This window comes from Mchenga conophoros, linkage group LG12 (genome assembly GCF_057382185.1).
Source record: "Mchenga conophoros isolate Kocher_MC1m ecotype Shallow Benthic linkage group LG12, M_conophoros_male_GT1.1, whole genome shotgun sequence".
NCBI classification, from domain to species: domain Eukaryota; kingdom Metazoa; phylum Chordata; class Actinopteri; order Cichliformes; family Cichlidae; genus Mchenga; species Mchenga conophoros.
This window is the reverse complement of record NC_140537.1, coordinates 38,009,704-38,030,976: the sequence shown is the minus strand read 5'-3', so window position 1 is coordinate 38,030,976 and position 21,273 is coordinate 38,009,704. Positions and strand designations below refer to the sequence as shown.

Genomic DNA, 21,273 nt, shown 5'->3' with positions numbered 1-21,273 from the left:
TAATTTTTGAACAGCAGGGTGACTGACTGAACACTAGAGCGTAGGTGAAGAATCAGATTCCATGGTTATTACTTTGGAATCAGGGTTATGACGTATCATGTGTATCAGTGGGGGCTGTTAGTTTTGGTTCAAAGACTTTACTGTCATTACTCAACACGTTCTCACTCCCAAAATGTAACAATTTATACTAGGTGACAAATCTTCAGTATGTTACCCAACACGTCTGCTTTTTTCTGTTTCTGTTTCTTATATTTTGGTGGTTTTCTAGATTATGATTTATGTTCTGATTCTTGACTTGTGCTGGTTTGATTTTGTATTATGGGTTATATTTTCTGTCAAATCTGTCTTTGTAAATTGTTTCCTGTTTTATTTTGATAGTTCCAGTCCTATGTCAGTGTATTCAGTTTTACTTCCCCGTCTCGTTAGCCCTAATTTCTCCGAGCTGTGTCTCCCTCCTGTTTTCCATTCCGTGATTACTCAACTGTGTATTTAAGCCCTGTGTTTGCCTTTGTAGTGTTGTGTCCTCTACGTGCCGTTTGTTTGGCATGGTCTAGTGGGCCTGTCTTCAAGCGTCTCTGTTCGGTGTTGAGTTTTGTTTTTGTGAGTTTATCTATGAGAAGTGTTTTTCCAGCAATAAAAGTTGCGCCTTAAGTTTAACCCTCCTGGTTTTGAGTCTTGCTCTTGGGTCCACCTTTGTGGCCTGCCACACAGCCCATCATGACAACATCCCTATATTACGAGTTTGGAAAAATGAGGCGCTGTCAGTTTGTGTTCGCTGTCTCTGCGGTACAGTATCACTTCCTGTTCCTGTTCCAAGTGGTGTTTCTGAGTAGCTTATCTGCTTAGCAATTTAATTGAAAACTGTTAAATACATTCTTTTTTCATAGTATAATCTTCACGTGCTTCATCCAAAACACACTTTCTGTGTACTCACTACCGAACTTGTAGCCAAAGTATTCACTCACTGTGTTTTTACTGTTTCGCTAGCTTAGCTTAGCTCATAGCCGACTTGTTAGCACCATGGCCTCTTCACCTGTCCCTCCTGCACTTTCTTGCTCATTGTGTCAGATGTTTAGTTACTCCTCAGCCTCCTTTAGCAGTAATGATACCTGTAACAATTGTACCATATTTGCAGCTCTGGAGGCCAGGATTACTGAATTGGAGACTCTGCTTCGCACCCTTCATTCACCCGTACCTAGCCAGGCCCCTGTAGCTGGTGCAGCCGAAGATAGCGTAGGCCCCGCTAGCTGTTCCCCGGCAGACCCCAAGCAGCTGGGGAAAGAGGGCGGCTGGGTCACGGTGAGGAGGAAGCATAGTCTTAAACAGAAGCCCCAGGTACACCACCAACCCGTTCATGTGTCTAACCGATGATTCTGTTCTCAGACATGTGAAGCTAGAGACACCGGCAACCATAGTCAATTGTCTTCCTGGGGCCAGAGCAGGCGACATTAAGGGAAATTTAAAACTACTGGCTAAGGGTAAACGTAAATTCAGTAAATCATAATTCACGGCGGCAGTAATGACACCCGGTTACGCCAATCGGAGGTCACTAAAATCAATATTGAATTGTTGTGTAACTTTGCCAAAACAATGTGGGACTCTGTAGTTTTCTCTGGTCCCCTCCCCAATCAGAGTGACATGTTTAGCCGCATATTCTCCTTAAATTGCTGGCTGTCTGAGTGGTGTCCCAGAAATGATGTGGGCTTCATAGATAATTGGCAAACCTTCTGGAGGAAACATACTTAGAAAACAGGAAATACTTTTTAGCAATAGGTAACTTCACATCTGAGCAGAAGAGTATTACATGTGGAGTTCCCCAAGGTTCTATCTTGGTACCTCTTCTGTTTAACATTTACATGCTCCCACTGGCACAGACTATAAAGAACAACAAAATAAACGATCACAGCTATGCAGATGACACACAAATATATATCACAATGTCACCAGGAGACCGAGGCCCTGTACAGGCTCTTGGTAAATGCATTGAGGAAATTAATGACTGGTTGTGCCACAATTTTCTCCAGCTAAACAAAAACAAAACTGAAGTAATAGTCTTTGGTGCCAAAGAAAAACTGATTACTGTAACAGCATCTTTACAGGTCTACCCAAAAAATCAGTCAGACAACTACAGCTCATTCAGAACTCTGCTGCTCGAGTCCTCACTAAGACCAAAAAAGTGGACCACATCAGTCCAGCTCTGAGGTCTTTACACTGGCTGCCTGTCCATCAGAGGATGGACTCTAACGTTCTGATGCTGGTTTATAAAGCTCTGAATGGTTTAGGACCAAAATACATCAGTGACCTCCTGACCCAGTATGAACCTTCCAGATCCCTCAGGTCATCTGGATCCGGTTTTTTTTTTTTATCACTTCCCAGAGTCAGAACCAGACACGGAGAAGCTGCATTCAGCTTTTATGCTCCTTATATGTGGAACAAAGTCCCAGAAAACCTCGGATCAGCTGAAACACTCAGTTTATTTAAGTCCGTTTTGAAGACTCACCTGTTCTCAGCTGCTTTCGAGGAAAACACGAAATCCACACTTTTAAGCTTAAATTTTAAAACTTACATTTTAATTACTGATTTTATCTATTGTTCTGATTTTATCTACTGTTTTTTAAAATAAATTTTAAATCATGCTTTCTATTTGTTTTTGTTTTTAATGTCTCTGTAAAGCACTTTGAACCACCTTGTTGTTGAATTGTGCTATATAAATAAACTTGCCTTGCTTCTTGTTAGGAGAGACGGCATCCATCCCACTTTGGATGGAGCAGCTCGCATTTCTAGAAATATGGACAAATTTATTAAACCCCCCAAAATATGACTATCCAGAGTTGGGACCAGGAAGCAGAGTTGCAGTCTTACACGCCTCTCTGCAGCTTCTGTCCTCCTGCTACCCCCCCAAAAACCCATCTCCATAGAGACTGTGTCAGCTTCCAAAAAGACAAAAAACAAACTAAAAACCAGCAACAAACAACTTAAACATAAACAATCACAAAGAAAGAACAATACAGAATCCACATCTGAACCAAAGAGTAAAACAGTGAAATGTGGATTATTAAATATTAGGTCTCTCTCCTCCAAGTCTCTGTTAGTACATGACTTAATAATTGATCAACAAATTGATTTACTCTGCCTTACAGAAACCTGGTTGCAGCAGGATGATTATGTTAGTTTAAATGAATCAACACCCCCGAGTCATTCTAACTACCAGAAACCTCGAAGCACAGGCCGAGGGGGAGGTGTGGCAGCAATTTTTCACACCAGCCTATTAATCAACCAAAGACCCAGACAGACTTTTAATTCATTTGAAAGCCTGATGCTTTACATTGTCCACCCCAGCTGTGAAACTCAGAAACCAGTCTTACTTGTTATCATCTATCGTCCACCTGGGCCTTACACAGAGTTTCTGTCTGATTTCTCAGACTTTATATCTAATTTAGTTCTGAGCTCAGATAAAAGAATTATTGTGGGTGATTTTAACATCCATGTAGATGCTAAAAATGACAGCCTCAACATGGCATTTAATCTGTTATTAGACTCAATTGGCTTCTCTCAAAATGTAAAAGAACCCACCCACCACTTTAATCACACTCTATGTCACGCTGATCGGTCGTTTCTGTCTTCTTTTCTCTCTCGTGCTCTCTCTCTCTCCTCCTCTCTGTCGCCGGGGTGGAAGTCACTGTGGGTTCACGCCCTCTGCCCACGCCCACGGAAAAGAACACATCTGATGCCCATCAAGGTGAACGGCATTTAAGCCAGGAGGTGACTGCTGGTCTTCGCTGGATTGTTGTCTGCCACACGTTAGTGAAAGTCAAGTGCTTTCTGTGAATATCGTTCTCATTCCTCTCTCCTTATCTACAGACCCCCTGGATTACCCTTCGCGTGTGAATCTGTGTGTCAAGTGTGAAAGAAGAGGACTGCTGTCGTGAGTTGGAGAGCGAGTTATTCCCACCTTGGATTTCCCTGGAGCCCGTCCCTCACATGTAGCACTACCCCGCACTCTCTGTATATACACTTTGGTGAACTCTGTAAATAAATCCTTGTGTTCACCTCTGTCAGTGCGCCCCAGGGCGGCTGTGGCTACACTGTAGCTTGCCATCACCAGTGTGTGAATGTGTGTGTGAATGGGTGGATGATTGTGTAAAGTGTAAAGAGCTTTGAGGTCCTTAGGATCAAGTAAAGCGCCATACAAATACAGACCATTTTCAGCTGATTCAGGAGTCCTGCGTTTGAATCCCCTGCATTGAACCTTAACACTCTAGATCTTGTTTTAACATATGGCATAGAAACTACACATTTAACAGTGTTTCCTGAAAACTCTCTCCTGTCTGATCATTTCCTGATAACATTTACATTTACAATAATTGATTACACAGCAGTGGGGAGTAGACAAGACCCACTGCAGGGATGAGAAGGGAATTCTTTTTATTTATTTATTTTTAAAATATGTGTGTGTATAAAGATATCTAGATATAGAGACGTAAATATATTCTTTTAAATATAGTTGAACTCTCATCATGTTGTCTGTGAAATTTCTGCTCTTGGTGCCGTTTGATAAAGAAAGCACCACTCACCTGCTGTTCCTCATATCTTAAATAACTCTGTAACCAACTTCTAACTAGCATTCAAAGGTGGTGTCCACATATTTTTCTGCATAACTGAGTTACAAACAAAAATAATTCCAACATTGTGGTTTCTTCCATTTACGTCATTCTTCAGTCCCGTCAGTTCAGCTGTAGGACTTTGTATTTTGGAGCCAAAGATCAAAGTGTATTAAAATGAAGACAGCATTTAGAAACAATGTCCAATTAAAACAGATGAACTTGCACAGAGAACAATGACAGATGTGTTACTATGACTACTGCTTTCCTGAAGTGCTGTAAACGTATAATCAACAATAAAACCTTCTCTGGAATTTCAGTTATCCAGCTGTTACTGCAAAAATTCCAGCACTGTTTGGGGAAGAGTTTCAACAAATACATTTTGTTTGATGCCAGAAATGTCCACAACGAAAACTTGTGCAGTGTGTGTTACGTGCATTTATTTCTTTATAGCGCAAGCTGTCAGACCTGTTTGTCTATGGTTGGTTCAGCTGTCATAAGGTACAGAAATGGAAATCATTTAGACATTTGTGTCGTATAGAGTGGCATCTGGATATAGTATAAGCCCTGAGGCGGCATCAGATAATATGTTGTGACAGTTTTAATAAAGCCTGCAAGTTTCCCCATATATACTGGAGAGCAAAGAAAAGTTAGATAATCACTTTACCCATGAAAACCACATAAACAGACATGAAAAAAATGTGTTTGTAAAACTAACTGTAACCTCTGAGAAGTATAAGACAGACAGACAGTGTTTCTGCTATCAGAACAGTTTGTGTTGTTAATCCTGAATGATTCTTGGTCAGGACATTTACATCATCAGTGAAAAGTCATTTTGCTCCACACACATTTGGAAAATCACATCTAGTTTAGGGTGTGAGAAGTAAATGCATCACAGAAGCTAAAAAGGAGCTGCTTCTCCCTACATTTGTTCAAATAAAGTACACAAGGCTGATGCATAAAACAAGAAAGAAGATCCATGAGATGCTTCACATCATCTAAGCAAGACTTGAACGCAAGCTCCAATGTTAAAGTTCACTTCTTGTCACGATTGTATTTTTATTACCTGAGCTGATGTGGATGCTGTAAATCCACCCTGACTGAAAAAGAAGTGCACATTTGGAGAAATTGTGCTTTAATTTGACATATTGTGAAGTTTTTTGACTCTTGAGTCTTTTCTTTGAGTAAAGAAAAACAGACTCCTTGATATGTTGATATTATGCAAGTAATTCACAGACATCATGTGTTTAAAAAGTAAAGGTTAAAAATTTAAAGTACGGCCCTCCGTAAAGTCTGTACACATTTTGTCATAGATGTAAAAGGACTGGAAAAGGGTGTAATAATAAACAAAACCATAAATGTTAATCGAATCATTTAATGTTTCCTAAATTTGAAAATTACTTTTTCCACCATTTGTGTGCCTAACAGTCTCACTACCAGGTGACTGTTGTTGTAATTTGGTGATTTGTAGATAAAACTGATCTGAAACGTCTGCTGTACAGCGTGCTCAGGGGTCCTGCGATGCGCAGTGTGCAATCACACAAAAGAACAACTTAAATTTAACCACAACCCTGACTGGAGAAAAAGCAGGTTGCAAATATAAATGACATTACAGTTGTTGCACATTACTCTAAAATCAGTGCTGTGAGAGTTTAAGATCACAACCAGATTTAAAACTGAATCTAACATCAACATTCATGCCCATGAAAATAGCTCTACGATATTAAGAGAATTTGGCAAATGAGATCACAGGATGGCAAAAAATGTACTTTAAAATTTGATCAGCTTGTTTCACTGGAACTGTGAAGTACCATAATGAAGAGTAAGTGCACCTATGTAAGAACAAGTATCATTGCTGTAGAGTTTTCATGTTTTACATACAGACTCAGGGCTCCAAGTCTCCTCTTGGCATTTTCTTATTTAAATGTTGGAATCTCAAAGTTTAGCAGCACAACACTGTGTTTCCTTTTTCCATCAAATATTTCTTTCAGTCGTCTGTGTTTATCAGTGTCTAAGTTTTATTCAATAACAATAAAGTACACAAATATAAGATTAAATAAACAGGTGCATCAGCACAAAGACCCACAGACTCAAGAGCAGTTTCTTCCTAAAGGCCATAACAGACATAAACACAGACATAAAGGCCATAACCTTTTTATCTACTTTTTACTTTTTTACTATGTGCAGCACTTTGGTCAACCTGTGTTGTTTTTAAAAGTGCTTATAAATAAATTGATTGATAACCACCGTGAGCTCGTACCGGCACCAATAACACAGTCCCACCCCATCATTTTTCCCATTTCCCTCCATCAACCACCACTGTACAATACAAATTCTATGTGCAATAACCCAAACTGTATATACATAACACTATTTATTTACATATTTACTTTTTTACACTGGATTGTATATTTGTACATTTTATACATTTTCTTCTGTTAATACTTTTCTTATGTATATAGAGCTGCAAAACTGTGCAAACCCCCCACCACGCACAAACACACACACGTTTACACTGTGTTGGAGATGATCTGTATCTCATTGTACAACCATATTTTTTGGGGCATTTGATTATTATTTAGTTATGAAATATCATAGTTCTATGACTGACATTAACTTTTATTACTTATTTTATTACGTCCTAAGTCATAAATCATTTGACGGGGGGGGGGGGGGGCATTAATCATTAGTTTGACACATGAAGGATCCAGGCTGCGATTGCTAGCAGGGGCAGTCCTGGCCTTGTTGGTGTCCTGGGCAAGCATACACCTCTTTCAATTAATGGCTTAATTAATATTGTGCTGAACACAGTCCAAAAGATTCAATGAGCCACATCAGTGTCTACTGTTTACTATCATAGCCAAGAGGCTAGCAAAGGTAAACAGAAGTTTTTACTATCCCTGCTAATGAATGTGATCTTGTTTCTTGTTTGACCTTTTCTTGTCTATCTTCCATCAGTAATTTTGCACTCCAGAATCAACACCCAACCTCACAACATAAACTAATAGACCTTGTATAGAGATGTTTTTCTCGGATTTCACACAACCAAGGAAAAATAATTAATTCAATTTTAATACAATTCAATTTTATATACAAAACACCAAATCACAACAGAAGTCACCTCAAGGCGCTTTATATTTGTAACCCGGGTTAAAAAGATGCATAAATAGTAAAAGATAAGTGAAGTCTGAGAATATTAATATCAAAGAGTTCATTTATTTAAATTAAAATTCTTGTGTATTAAAAAGATCAAAGTTCATGTCAAATGATTAAAAACATGTTTGCATTGTTTAAAATAAGTTATCTTTGTTTTATTGTGGCTTGCTTGTGAGAACTGTAATTTCCAGGAGGTTGTTATCAGTCGAATTCGAACGGGCCGCTGCTTTTTAAATGGTACTCTCTTTAGGATAGGGAAACATCCGACTGGGTTGTGTGATGGGTGCACTGATATGGAGACGGTTGAGCATGTACTCCTTAGTTGTAGGAAGTATGCAAGTCACAGGAGGGTGATGTGGGGTGAAATGAGTGGTGGAAGGGAACTTACATTGGAACAAGTGGTTAATAAGTTAAGTCATGGTGAAGGGAAGGTGGTGGTTTTTCGTTTTTTGAGAAATACTGGTCTCATCAAGAGGATCTGAGGATTCAGGAGTGACGGACGGTTGACAGCCAGGAGATGGCAGTAATGCAACAGTTTTGGATGCAAGCTGCCGTTAAACTTGACCGAAGAAGAAGAAGAACTGTAATTTCCTACGGGGATATGGTCTGTGAATGTAACACAGGGTGGAGAAGGAAAAAGAGAAAAAAGAGAGCGCGAGGAGAGAGGGCGGTGGCGCGTGAGTTACACGGAGCATCCGGAGAAGTTAGCTTGTTTTTATGTAGCATCAGTAAGTGTGTTTTGACTCCTCGGAAAGATAAGTCACTGTGTCAGTAAGTTAGTGACATGACACGTAAAGTTTCGGCGTGAAGCTGCTGGACTGTGTTTTGTTCATTGCAGCCGTGCACGCATTGAGTTAATGTGAGGCTAACCCAGCTGCAGTTATTTATTTGTAAAAAATGATTTTCGTTCCACTTCTCAGGTGTGCACCACTTTGTGTTGGTCTTTCAAGTGGAATTCCAATAAAACGGATTCATGTTTGTGGCTGTAATGTGACCAAATGTGGGAAAGTTCAAGGGGGTCAAATACTTTTGCAGCCACTGTATCAGCTGATATCCACAGACCGTGGTCAGAAGTTGCCATCCACTCTTCATGGGCATGAGTGTCAAGGGTTGTGTGTGAGTGTTGTTTGATGATTTTGTTTTGTGTGTTTCAGAATCAGAATACTTTATTAATCCCAAAGGAAATTATATGGATCACAGTTGCACCTAGACAGTAACAGACTAAACAATTTAAATAATTCAATATAAAGAGTTCAACACTCCAGCTATAAAGCAAAAGACAAAGAAACGAGTAAGTAAAAGTTAAGCTGAAGAGAAAAAGCAGGAGCAACAGTAACAGGCACGCACACTCACATTTTTGTTGTGACGATCTTTGTCTCGCACTTTTATTTGTAACCGTCGTTCCTAACACAGCAGGCTGGAACAGGCCCTGCATTCCTTTGCTTTTTGACAGATTAGCTGTAGTCTGTGGAGTTATTAACTTTCATGCTCTCGGCTTCTCACACAACCACAATGCACGCTGCATTAAAGTGACAGAGGGCAAATATATTCTTTTAAACTTTAAACAACGAACATCAGACCGACAACACATCAGGATGTCGTACAGAACATCGGTGCAACCAGACGACAAACACGAAGGCGCACCGATGCAGATGTTTTGTCATCTGTTCTGCATGGATCCAGCCTCTGAACGTCGACACAAATCTGTACAAATATACAAATATAAAGCATAAATTTGTGTCGAGTAGACTCACCCCACCCAAACACCAGCACACAGAGTATGGGTGGGTGGTTGTTCCCACCCAATCAAAAGTGAAGAAAAGAAGGCTCAGAGAAAACATGAGCACTGTTTCTAACTTCTGATTGGGTGGGCAGCGTTAAGCCCGCCTTCATACCGTCGTCAGAGGTGAAACCAAACAAAGAAGCAGGCGCCATGTCTCACCTGTGAACTCAGAGGACGACAAACAGGTAAAGCACAAATTTATCTGCTGTTTTTTCTGAACAGTGAAACTCATCACTAAATGTTTTTTCATGCTTTGGATTCTCTGCAGGTCTGCTGCACCTTTGTTAGCTGTGTTTGTGCTGTGAGGTGCGTCGTGATTCTCTTTGTTAATAGTTTCACTTTGATCGTTACTGCCTTTAATATACTTTTGATTTTTCCTCATTTACATCTTTTCTTTATGGCTGCAGAGAGTGAACCTGTGTGATATGATGCAGAACTATAATTCCTAATATTTGTTTTGTGCTTTTATCAAATTACTGCACAGAATGAGCAGAAACATGAAACTTAGGTTATTTGTTATATAACATATGATGACATCAATAATTTCCTCTGAGCAGACAGAAAGGTTGCATATAAACTGGAGGGTGAGACAGTTGAGTGAAGAGGAATATTTTAATATTTTATCTATATGAAACTTTTAATCTCTACTGAAACTGCTACAACTCCCCCCTCACTCACTCACACACACACACACACACACACACACACACACACACACACACACACACACACACACACACACACACACACCTTTTTTGCAGCTGCTCACCTGTACCCAGCGGGCTGGAACAGGTCCTGGTATTCTCTTTGTTGCAGATGTACCGCCCACACTCAGATCGTGTTTCACTTACTGGAGTTTTTAGACTCTCGTGATCTCATCTAATCATCGTTCTCAGAAGCGTTTGCTAAATTAATCCTTGTAGTAAGATGTGAATGTGATTATGATCCAGGTGATGTGGTCTATGGTTGGTCGTTTCTGTCCGACTGTTTGGAATAATCTTAGTCCAATTATGCACTTGAATGCAGCACACATGAGTGGATCAAATGGATCCATCATAATATTCTTTAATTAAATCTCATTCAAGTAATATCTTCTTGTGCACAGTAGGCCTCCTGAAAGCATAAATGATCTCTGAGGTTGAGAACGTGAAATAAATCATCCATGTGTATAAAACACTTCTACATGTGTTCAGACTGAGGTCCCCTGATTCTTCAATCTTTTGCTCAGGATAAATCTGGTTGATCAGTCTATACAAAGACTTTTCTTTGAAAACTGAAATTGAAAGTGAAAGATGTGAACCTTCTTTCTGCAGTTACTCATGATGTCTTAATCGTCTAAATGTAATTGGTTACACTTGACCCCCCAGTTTGTATAAAACATTCTCTACATGGTGACCAACCGGAGACCAACTGAAGTACTGCATAAAACAATATCACAATAACAACTTCTCTCTTTTTTGTGCCGTTCCATTAGAACCATTCATGCTTACAGCCCTTTGTCCACCTACCATCACATGTCGTGTGATTCAAAGAACCTAAAATACTTTTTTTTCCTTCCAGTTCATCCCCAGGTCTTTTCAGAAAATCGACATCATGGCAACCAAAACAGCTGGTGAGTCCACTCACATGTTATTGATCAGCAGTGAGGATTTTGCACTCACACCGTCCACAGAGAATAGATTTAGAGAGTAACTGTAACATCTGTTCAGGTATTGGAAGTGAAAGCACACAACAAACAGGTGCAGCAGCAGGGTGGAGCAGGATCCAACTGCCATGATCACACTGTGCTGCAGGTTTTAGGAGCAACGTTGGCTGATAAACATATCCAACATGCTCACAGTACATGTCGCCCTGTTCTGCCAATATAGTTACTCGTTCATTTTCAGTCGCTTCACTTGCTGAAAGAATGAATGTAAATAAAAAATAAATAACTGAAAGCTGCTTGAAGGCACCTTAAATAGCTCCCTGATCCACCAGGCAATCAGGAACAGGTGGATTATCACAGACACACACTCCAGGGTGAATTGTATAATTAGTCCACCCACACGAAGTACGAAAAGAAAGCAGGATAACAAAAACCCCTGACAAAATGGCTTCTTGCCCACGACAAGAAACACAAAGAAGCTGGATTAAGGAAGCCATGCTTGTAAATACTTCACTCAGAGACAGTGATATGCTGAGGTACTTTCTTGGTTTGTTTTGAAATCCAAATTCGGATTTCTTTAGTTTCTCCAGTGACCACTTAGGAACAAGAAATAGATTCATGGTATTGTTAGTGATACTGGGATGTGCAGAAAAAAGATGTTATGTTACTGTGGAATATTGCTCCATCTTTGAAGATGATCAGAACTTTTTAAAATTGGGGTCAAGTTGATACGATACATAAAACAACCAAAAACAACTTGGGATAAAATATCTGCTTCTAGTCTTTTCTCACCAACTCAGGGTCCAATCTTTAAATTTAATTGAGATGGTATGAATTGTTTTCAGTCAAGTACACTAATTACTTGGCATATCAGAAGTAGAGACCTCATGACACATTCCTGTAACACCAAGAGATTTCCCACATTTAAGTGTTGAAGGATAACTTGAGTTCTTTATATTTTTGCAGAGGATTTCCAAAAACCAGAAGATAGCAGCTATGACATCAAGGACTGTAAGTTGAACTAACAACATTGATGTATCATGAGTAAAATAGAAATCATTTCATTTAAAGTATTAGTTATAATGCCAAAAGCTATATAATTTAGGAAGGGAGGGATAAAGCTCTACTAATCCTACAATGACATTCCCCTCCTGTGTTGTCAGGCATCAGCCAACCAGATTTTAATCTGAAAATCTTAGAAATATGGTATCTAACCAGATTCTTACTCTGGTAAGAACAACAGTCAACAACAGTCGCCTCAAGGCGCTTTATATTGTACAGTAGATACAGAGAAAAACCCAACAATCATATGACCTGAAAACTGAAGGCTCTGCCTCCCATTCTACTTTTAAATACTCTAGGAACAACAAGTAGGCCTGCAGAGCGAGAGCGAAGTGCTCTAATAGGGTGATATGGTACTACAAGGTCATTAAGATAAGATGGGGCCTGATTATTTAAGACCTTGTATGTGAGGAGCAGGATTTTGAATTCTGGATTTAACAGGAAGCCAAAACAGGAGAAATCTGCTCTCTCTTTCTAGTCCCTGTCAGGACTCTGGCTGCAGCATTTTGGATCAGCTGAAGGCTTTTCAGGGAGTTTGTAGGACATCCTGATAATAATGAATTACAGTCGTCCAGCCTGGAAGTAATAAATGCATGAACTAGTTTTTCAGCGTCACTCTGAGACAGGATATTTCTAACTTTAGAGATGTTGCGCAAATGGAAGAAAGCAGTCTTACATATTTGTTTAATATGTGCGTTAAAGGACATGTCCTGGTCAAAAATGACTCCAAGGTTCCTCACAGCGTTACTGGAGGCCAAGGTAATGCCATCCAGAGTAAGAATCTGGTTAGATACCATATTTCTAAGATTTTCAGGGCCGAGTACAATAACCTCAGTTTGATCTGAATTAAGAAGCAGAAAGTATCATGAACCAACAGCTTTGCCCAGGAAAGTGGACCCAAAAACGCAGACAAACATGGGCGTGGAATGCTTACAGTGATATTTCCTAATGTTGTAAACCTCAACATCTGGCAATAAACCCATTCTGATTCTGATTCTGATATTTATTTGAAAAGGTGGCCAAAAGTGACGAGGGGCCCAAAAGGCTAGTGGCAGGAACGCGGAAGAGGTTAGAGAGGCGAGGGGATATTCTGTAACAGAGGGAGAGGTAGTTAAAATCGAAAGAGAAAACTAGAGCTTGATAACTAGAAACTGGAGAATAGTTCGCCTTACTGTGCCAGTCATGGTTCGTTTCACTGAGGAGAGGGGAGAGAGGTCCGTGGGAAGCTTCTGGAGGGTCTCAAGCTGAAGCGTGGAGGTTAGAGGGCAGGCAGGCGAGCCGGCTGGGAGACAGGGACTGTCCCAGTAAGGTGAAGCCAGGGTTGAAACTCCGCTGAATGAAGGGAAGACAGGAATTACTCCAACAGATAAATCACACAAGGAAAACCACAAAGGGAAACGTAATTTACCACCAAGAAGAGTAGAACAAACTGGTAAGGAGGGGCCGGTTGAGTCAGCTGAAGTAGGTCTCCCGCTGATTGCTCGCAGCTGAGGCTCACTTGAAGCACTGAAGTCCCTGCCCCAAAGGGATGGCTCAGCAGCCACACAAGGAAAACCCCCTCCAGGCACTCCCACGGACCATGACAAAAAGTTAGTGGCCATCCCAATCTTTATGTCTTGTGACATTCTTGACATTTCAGACTTGGAAGTGCTAATTGTCATCCTAATTGTGTCACACCACACTAGTGCAAACTGGAAGTCAGTCCCTTGCAAAATCAACAAAATCAAAAATCAGATAAGATAAAAGTTTATTAATCCCTCGGGTGGATTACTCTGGGAAATTCGGTAAGATCAGAGGTAAAATCAGAGATTATACCCTGAGACCATTGATCCCAGCACCTAATAAGTGTGTAGCCCTTGAATGCACCTAAATATTCTGTCCAAAAAATTATAAACAGAATCAGTGACAAAGGACAGTCCGGTGCCAATCTGCGGGGCCAACAACCCTTGGAGAGGAACCTTTTTTTGGGGGGAGGGTTCTCTGATAAAAAGGTCCTAATCTCTGGTCCTATGGGTCTTACCCAGCTGCACCCCTGCACCAGCTGGAGTACTAACTACCTAGAAATTGTCCAGGTGTCTTTCCTCGTAACCCTGATAAGATAAACCAAACCTGAATAGCCTTGTAGGTCAAGTCATATCAGTCCCACCTGTTAATGGTAGGTCCCCTATTGACTGAGCCACTTGTAGTTTCTGGGTGTATTTCAGAGGCCCCAAAGAAAGGTTATCATATGTTATAATATAAAGGGCTAGCGTTGACATCCTGTACATTTCCACTTTTGAGTAAATAAGTTGTTTCATTTCTTCTACTTAAGTAAATCAAGTTTGTACTTTTGCCACCTCTGCCCAACAAAATCACGGTAGTGCCTTTAAAACATCTGCATGAGCTTATCCTCCTAAATAGAGAGCTGATATGGCTTTTCAACTAATCAAGAAACCATATCAGAAAGTGAAACTGCCAGCGCTATCACTAAGCAACCTGTTTTAAGACAAATTTGTAAGTGATTATTTCTCAAGTGAAATGATTAACAATTACAAACTATTTAATAGAATGTGACATAAATATGTGTTTCATAATTTTTGAGGCAATTTACATTGTTTTTTGCAGCACGTGAACTCAGGATAATGCTGTTTGGAAAAAGTGAGAACAAAAAATCAGCCCTGGAAAAGCTCCTCGTTGGGAAAAAAGAGTCTAAAGGTTTTGGAGGAAAGCAATCTGGTGCTGCCTCTGGAGAGAGGAACAGGAAACCTCCCACAGTTGTAAAAACTCCCGACATCTTCAGTCTGCCTGTGAATGAGCTGTTTAAAGAGATGAAGAGCTGTGTGAGTCTCTGTCCTCCTGGACCAAACGTTCTGCTGCTGTTAGTCAAACCTTCTGATTTTACTGAGGAGAACAGACAGACTCTGAATTTGGTCCTGAGCTTGTTTGGTCAAGATGCTTTTAATCACTCCATCATCATCCGAACGCATAATCAGGAAGGGAATAAGTCAGTGGATAAACTCATTGAAGAATCCAAACAAAAGCAGCACTACATTAATTTTGACAGGAAAGACTCCTTCTCAGATTCCTCAGAGTTGATGGAAGAAATGAATGAGATGGTGACTAAAAACTGGGGAAAATATCTAACGTTAAAAGAAGAGGCTAAACCCAATCTGAAGTCCAGTCTGAACCTGGTTCTGTGTGGGAGGAGAGGAGCAGGGAAGACGTCAGCAGCCAAGGCCATTTTAGGTCAGACTGAGCTTCATTCAGCCTCCAACTCATCAGAGTGTGTTAAACATCAGGGAGAGGTGTGTGGACGTTGGGTTTCCCTGGTGGAGCTGCCTGCCTTGTATGGAAAACCTCAGGAGGCAGTGATGGAGGAATCATTCAAGTGTATCTCCCTCTGTGATCCTGAGGGTGTCCATGCCTTCATCCTGGTCCTACCTGTGGCTCCCCTCACTGATGAAGACAAGGGAGAGTTAGAGACCATCCAGGATGCATTCGGCTCTCGAGTCAATGACTTCACCATGATTCTGTTCACTGTGGACTCAGATCCTACAGATCCAGCTGCTGAAAATATATTAAGTATAGACAAAGACATCCAGAAGCTTCTTCAGACGTTCGGACAAAGACATGTGGTTCTCAACATCAAAGACAAACAGCAGATTACAAAGATGTTTGAGGTTGTGGACAAAATTAGTGATGCCACAAACAAACCACACTGTTATACAAAGACAACATTTCTACATGCACAGATGGACAAAGTCTTACAACAAGATAAATCCATACAGATGCAACATGATGAACTTGAGAAGCTGAAGACGAACATGATGACTTGTAAGTACTTTAGATTTTAATATTTTTATGTGTTCAGTGACCCAAAGAGTTTTAATCCAGCAGTATACAAGTTTTAACTCTGATTGTTTTCATGTTTTAGGTGATGAAGTTGAAGGAAAAGACTCAGATTGTCTCAGGATTGTGCTGATTGGGAAGACCGGCTGTGGAAAGAGCTCTACAGGAAACACGATTTTAGGAAACGACAAGTTTATAGCTGCATCAAGTCAAATGTCGGTCACAACATATTGTACGAAGGCAGAGGGTGAGGTGGACGGTCGTCCTGTTGTTGTGGTCGACACTCCTGGTCTGTTTGACACAGCTCTGTCCAATGAAGAAGTTCAAGAAGAGCTGGTGAAATGTATCAGCCAGCTGGCTCCAGGACCACATGTCTTCTTGGTGGTGATAGGGGTTGGTAGATTCACAGCAGAGGAGAGAGAAACGATCAGGCTCACTAAAAGATTCTTTGGGAAGAATTCAGAAAAGTTCACCATCATCCTTTTTACCAGAGGAGACGATCTGGAGCGTCAGGGAGAGTCTATTGATGATTATATCAAGAACAAATGTCATGATTCCTTTAAGAAGCTGATCTCTAACTGTGGAGGAAGATACCATGTGTTCAATAACTCTGACAAACAAAACTGCACACAAGTCAGTGAGCTGATAAAAAAGATTGACACCATGGTGAAGAACAATGGAGGAAGCTTCTACACCAATGAGATGCTGCAAGAGGCTGAAGCTGCGATAAGGAAGGAGATGCAGAAGAATTTAAAGGAGAAGGAAGAAGAGATGCAGAAGGAAAAGGAAGAGATTGAAAGAAAACATAAGCAAGAAATGAAAGCAATGAAAATAAGAATGGCAGAAGAGAGAGAAAAATCAGAAAAGGAGGGAAAACAGAAAGCTGAAGAACTCGAGGAAATGATGAACAAAATTAAGGAAGAACAAGAGAAGAAGAAAAAAGAAGAAGAAATGAGAGAAAAGGAGGAAAAGGAAAAGGACACTGGAGAAGAAAGATATCGACAACAATTCAAAGAAGAACTTGAAAAGTTGGACAGACAAATTCATTTGGAAAAAGAGGCAAAGGAAAGTGTCGACAGACAGCTGGAAGAGACCAGAGAAGAGATGCAACGAAAACAAGAAGCCTGGGAGAAAGAACGAAGAGAAGAGCGAGAGAAACAAAGACAAGAAGATGAAAAGAGACGACAGGAGGAGGAAGAAAGAATCGACAAACTGCTGGAAAGTTACAAACAAGAAAAAATAAAATACGAAAACAACAAATTACAAGAGGAACAAATAAGAAGAGAAATGGAAATAACAGAGAACAATCATCAGAAAACACTGGAGGACCTAAAGAAGAGCTATGAAAGAAAAGCCAGACAGAAAGCAGAAGAGTTCAACGAATCCCAAAAGAAACACATGGACGAATTAAATGCTCAGCGGGAAGAACACGTGAAGGAAATGAACGACTTAGTCAAACGTGTGACCAAGAAGAGCGAAAACCTGAGAAAGATCAAACATCTAGTGGAAAAACATGAAAAACAAATGAGGGATGCAAAAACTGAGGAGCACAAGGACGAACTACAGGAAGAACATGAACAACAATTAAGTGAATTGATGCAAAAAATCTTAAGTAAGGAGGTCAGTGACGCGTCAGGCTGCAGCATTTTATGACGAGAAATGAATGATTTCAGTTGTTTTTCTTTCATTTGTACTGGGAAAAAACGTTAAAGAAGCACCGATTTGTTGTTCTGCACGTTTTACATGTTTGGGATTTCCTCACAACAGCAAATAATTCTGGTGCGTCTAACCTGCCTTAAACACAGTGTCGGACTCCAGTCTCACCATTAAACCACAAGTCACTATCCCAACATTACCAAAGCTTCTGACTGGTTAAACTAACTCCAAAGACTGAATAGGTATTAGTTGCTAAAAGACCCACGTGGAACCAGCATGTTCCACTCTGTCTCAGCTCATTAATCTCCCACCTGGCAGAGTGGAAGCTATGGTCAGTGTTTTTCCAGCAAATAAATGTTTTTATCATAATTGACTTCAAAATAGAAACAGAGTATAAGTTGCAATGATGCAGGAAAAACAAATTATTTTCAAATAAGTAAAGAACAGAACAGTTATCAGTGTGACTTTGTCATTCTAATGTTATCATTGTGTTTGTGTGTTTGTGTGTTTGTGTGGGCGGGGGTATTAAATGTTTGATCACAAAGAAAGACGACACACATTTGGTGATCAGGTACCTTTATTCTTGTCTTTTTTTGAAGTTATGAATCAAATAATTTTTCCTGGGCTGAGCTCTTTAAGTACCAGGATTTTCATTTAAGTTGTTAGTTTTGCTCTGTACTGCACTGTAAGTTGAATCAGTCATTTTAATCTTTTCTGATTTGTTTTCTGTAATGTTTGGTAAAAATCTGGAGAGTGTGTGATTTGATTTCTTGTATTTTATTGGGAATAGTTCTATTTTTATTGTGTTTATTTGTTTTGGGTTTTTTCATACATTTTGTGTAATCAGTAATTATCGAGTTTTATTATAAAATCTCTCATTATTTTTTATTAAATAGTCAGATATATGACTGTAAAGTTTAGATATTATTTATGCCTCTGCAATATCTAATTATAACACCATTTACTCAATTATCATTGAAAATAATCAGATACAGTAGAAAATATTTGACTTTATTTTGATAAATGTCAAATATAAATTCTTTGCTTCATAATTAGTGACATAACTAAGAATAAAAGTATTTTATGCATCTGTTGATTTTCCAAATAATGAGTGTTTCCCTGTGATTCGTGTGGATGGTACTTAAATGATGAAACAAAGCATCTTCATTCATATTTTGATTTCATGTTTTCTTTAATTTCAGTGAAGATCTTGTCAAATCAAACAAAAATCTTCCTAAACCCCACGCCCACTCTGACACGTGTGTTTTGCAGCAGTTTAATTTCTGTCTGTCAGCAGCATTAGCATGGAACGTAGTGCAGAACAGGAAGAGAAAGGAAGATTGCAGTTATCACAGATCCATAAAACTTTAGAATTTGTAACTGGTGCTCTGAACCCCGGATAAGCTGGAGGAGGTGGCTGGGGAGAGGGAGGTCTGGGCCTATTTGCTTAGGCTGCTGCCCCCGCGACCTGGCCTCGGATAAAGCGGATGAAGATGGATGGATGGATGCTCTGGACTTGGTGGGAAATGTGCTCTTTGAGTGGACTTTTTTTTTTTTTTTTTTTTTTTTTGAACAGTTTAGAACTGGCCTTCTTTTTGAACAGTTACAAAGCGAGTTTAAGACCTAAAATAATTTGAAATTGTTTGAATGTGTAGCTACATTTGCAGCCTGATGCTCTCAGTAATCAGCCTCAGTTTCTACAGTAATGATTCAACTCAGCACTAAATGAGTGAGCAGCTCTCCACTTAGTCTATGCTGGCAGTAGTGCTAGATGGTCACATAGAGGAAGCATTAAGGCTATGAGCTGTACAATAGCAAGTTCTATATAACACATAGAGGTGGTGCAGGAATATCAATATAAACACTGACATTGATTTGAGCATGATATTTTAAATCTTTTTGAAACTATAATTTCATTCAGTGTCTTGATCTTCATCATATTTATGTGAGTCTTTGATTATTGCCAAAGTCCTTCTAGCAGCAAACCCCGCCACTTAGCAGCCATCTTTAATCACCCCTGAACAACTTTTTAAAATATCAAAATCTATTTAAACACCAGGATGTTAAACCTGCAAATGCATTTCTCCCTTTAAAGTTCTACTTTTACCAGCTTTGCCATTCTTCCATACATTTCAATTAAGAATTTTTTAGTGCCGTATTTCTGTTAGGAACCAGACAAGAGCTATATTGAGAAACCAGTTGTGATATTCCTGCTGCTGTAAAGATCAGTGAGTCCATTTAAACCTAAAAAAAGAAAGAATTCATCAGATAATCATTGCAATTGTTCAATGAAACAAGCCGTAAAAATAGTGACTGTTCATTAAAGATCAAACACTGAGTTACAATAATTCACTCATTCTGTCATTTACTGAACAGAAACAGTGAGCAGTTACATGTGTGCTGCATTAGGCCCAATCATACTGAAAGAAATAATTCTTACAGACTGCTAAATACTTGATTTCTTGGCTATGACCATTTGTGCTGTGACACCTTTGTTAGGTATTTGTATAGCAATGACGAGGCTGGACAATGAGGAAGGCCACAAATGGATTCCTTCATTGGTGTATTATAATATGAAACTTAACTCCCTTTGCGTGTTTAACCTGATAACAGGTTGACCCTCCCCCAATTCAATTATCATTGCACTCTTTCTATCCTCACCTCTGCTTACACTATAGTCGGGAATATATTCCATTTAAGTCATTGACTTTCAAAAAATGCTCTAAAACTCTCTTAATTTAGAGAGTTGCTCTTAATTTCAGGATGGAACTAATTCACTGTCATCTCTCAAATGACTCTGTATATATTCACTAAATATATATAATGTTCTCTCCCTTTTGTACAGTTGAGGAGCGTGTCAGGATACATTTCACTGCTTGTTATACTTGTATAACTATGCAAGTGACAAATAAAGAATCTTGAATATGAGTCTTGAATCTTGAATGTGCAACTTAAAGCAGTTAAGTGTCACCAGTTTAGAAGATCATCATTTCACCTGGAAAAATAGTTGTTGCTTTATAAAAAAGCCCTGCATGAAGCTAGACCATCTTACTATTCATCACTCATTAAAGAAAACAAGAACAACCCTAAGTTTCTCTTCTGCAGCCAAGCTCGTAGTCTTTATGTCTTTAAGACATTCCTGCAGTTTAACTCATTGGTGTGTGTTATCTGGCTTCATGGACAGATAGAGCTGGGTGTCATCTGCATAGCAGTGTAAATGTATGCTATGTCTTCTGATGATGCTTCCTAAGGGAAGCATGTATAATGTAAACAGAATTGGTCCTAGCACTGAACCCTGTGGAACTCCATAATTAACCTCAGTGTGTGAGGAGGACTCTCCATTTACATGCACAAACTGGAGTCTATTAGATAGATATGATACAAACCACTGCAGTGCAGTACCTGTAATACCTACAGCATGTTCTAATCGCTCTAATAGGATATTATGGTCGACAGTATCGAACGCTGCACTGAGGTCTAGCAGGACAAGTACAGAGATGAGTCCACTGTCAGAGGCCATAAGAAGATCATTTGTAACCTTC

At 39.6% G+C, this 21,273-nt stretch overlaps 1 protein-coding gene across 5 annotated transcripts; it reads left to right on the top strand.

Annotated features, from left to right (window-relative positions):
• The first annotated feature begins 9,632 nt into the window (after positions 1-9,632).
• Positions 9,633-20,617, top strand: LOC146563211 (GTPase IMAP family member 8-like). 5 transcript variants are annotated; one of them, XM_085295634.1, is made up of 6 exons: positions 9,645-9,725; positions 9,809-9,846; positions 11,101-11,152; positions 12,152-12,196; positions 14,852-16,060; positions 16,161-20,617. In XM_085295634.1, exons 3-6 carry the CDS (start codon positions 11,134-11,136, stop codon positions 17,726-17,728), a joined length of 2,841 nt encoding a protein of 946 aa, XP_085151760.1. In that variant the 5' UTR covers positions 9,645-9,725; positions 9,809-9,846; positions 11,101-11,133; the 3' UTR covers positions 17,729-20,617. The 5 variants fall into 5 exon arrangements, with proteins under 5 accessions (XP_085151762.1, XP_085151760.1, XP_085151764.1 ...); XM_085295636.1 differs by lacking the exon at positions 9,809-9,846 and having other exon boundaries at positions 9,633-9,725; XM_085295638.1 differs by lacking the exon at positions 12,152-12,196 and having other exon boundaries at positions 9,647-9,725.
• The last annotated feature ends 656 nt before the right edge of the window (positions 20,618-21,273 follow it).

What these genes read in the sequence shown, in the direction of transcription:
- LOC146563211 (XM_085295636.1), top strand. An exon ending in CAGCTATGACATCAAGGACT is followed by an intron (nt 12,197 to 14,851) that starts GTAAGTTGAACT and finishes TGTTTTTTGCAG; the next exon opens with CACGTGAACTCAGGATAATG. An exon ending in GAAGACGAACATGATGACTT is followed by an intron (nt 16,061 to 16,160) that starts GTAAGTACTTTA and finishes TTCATGTTTTAG; the next exon opens with GTGATGAAGTTGAAGGAAAA.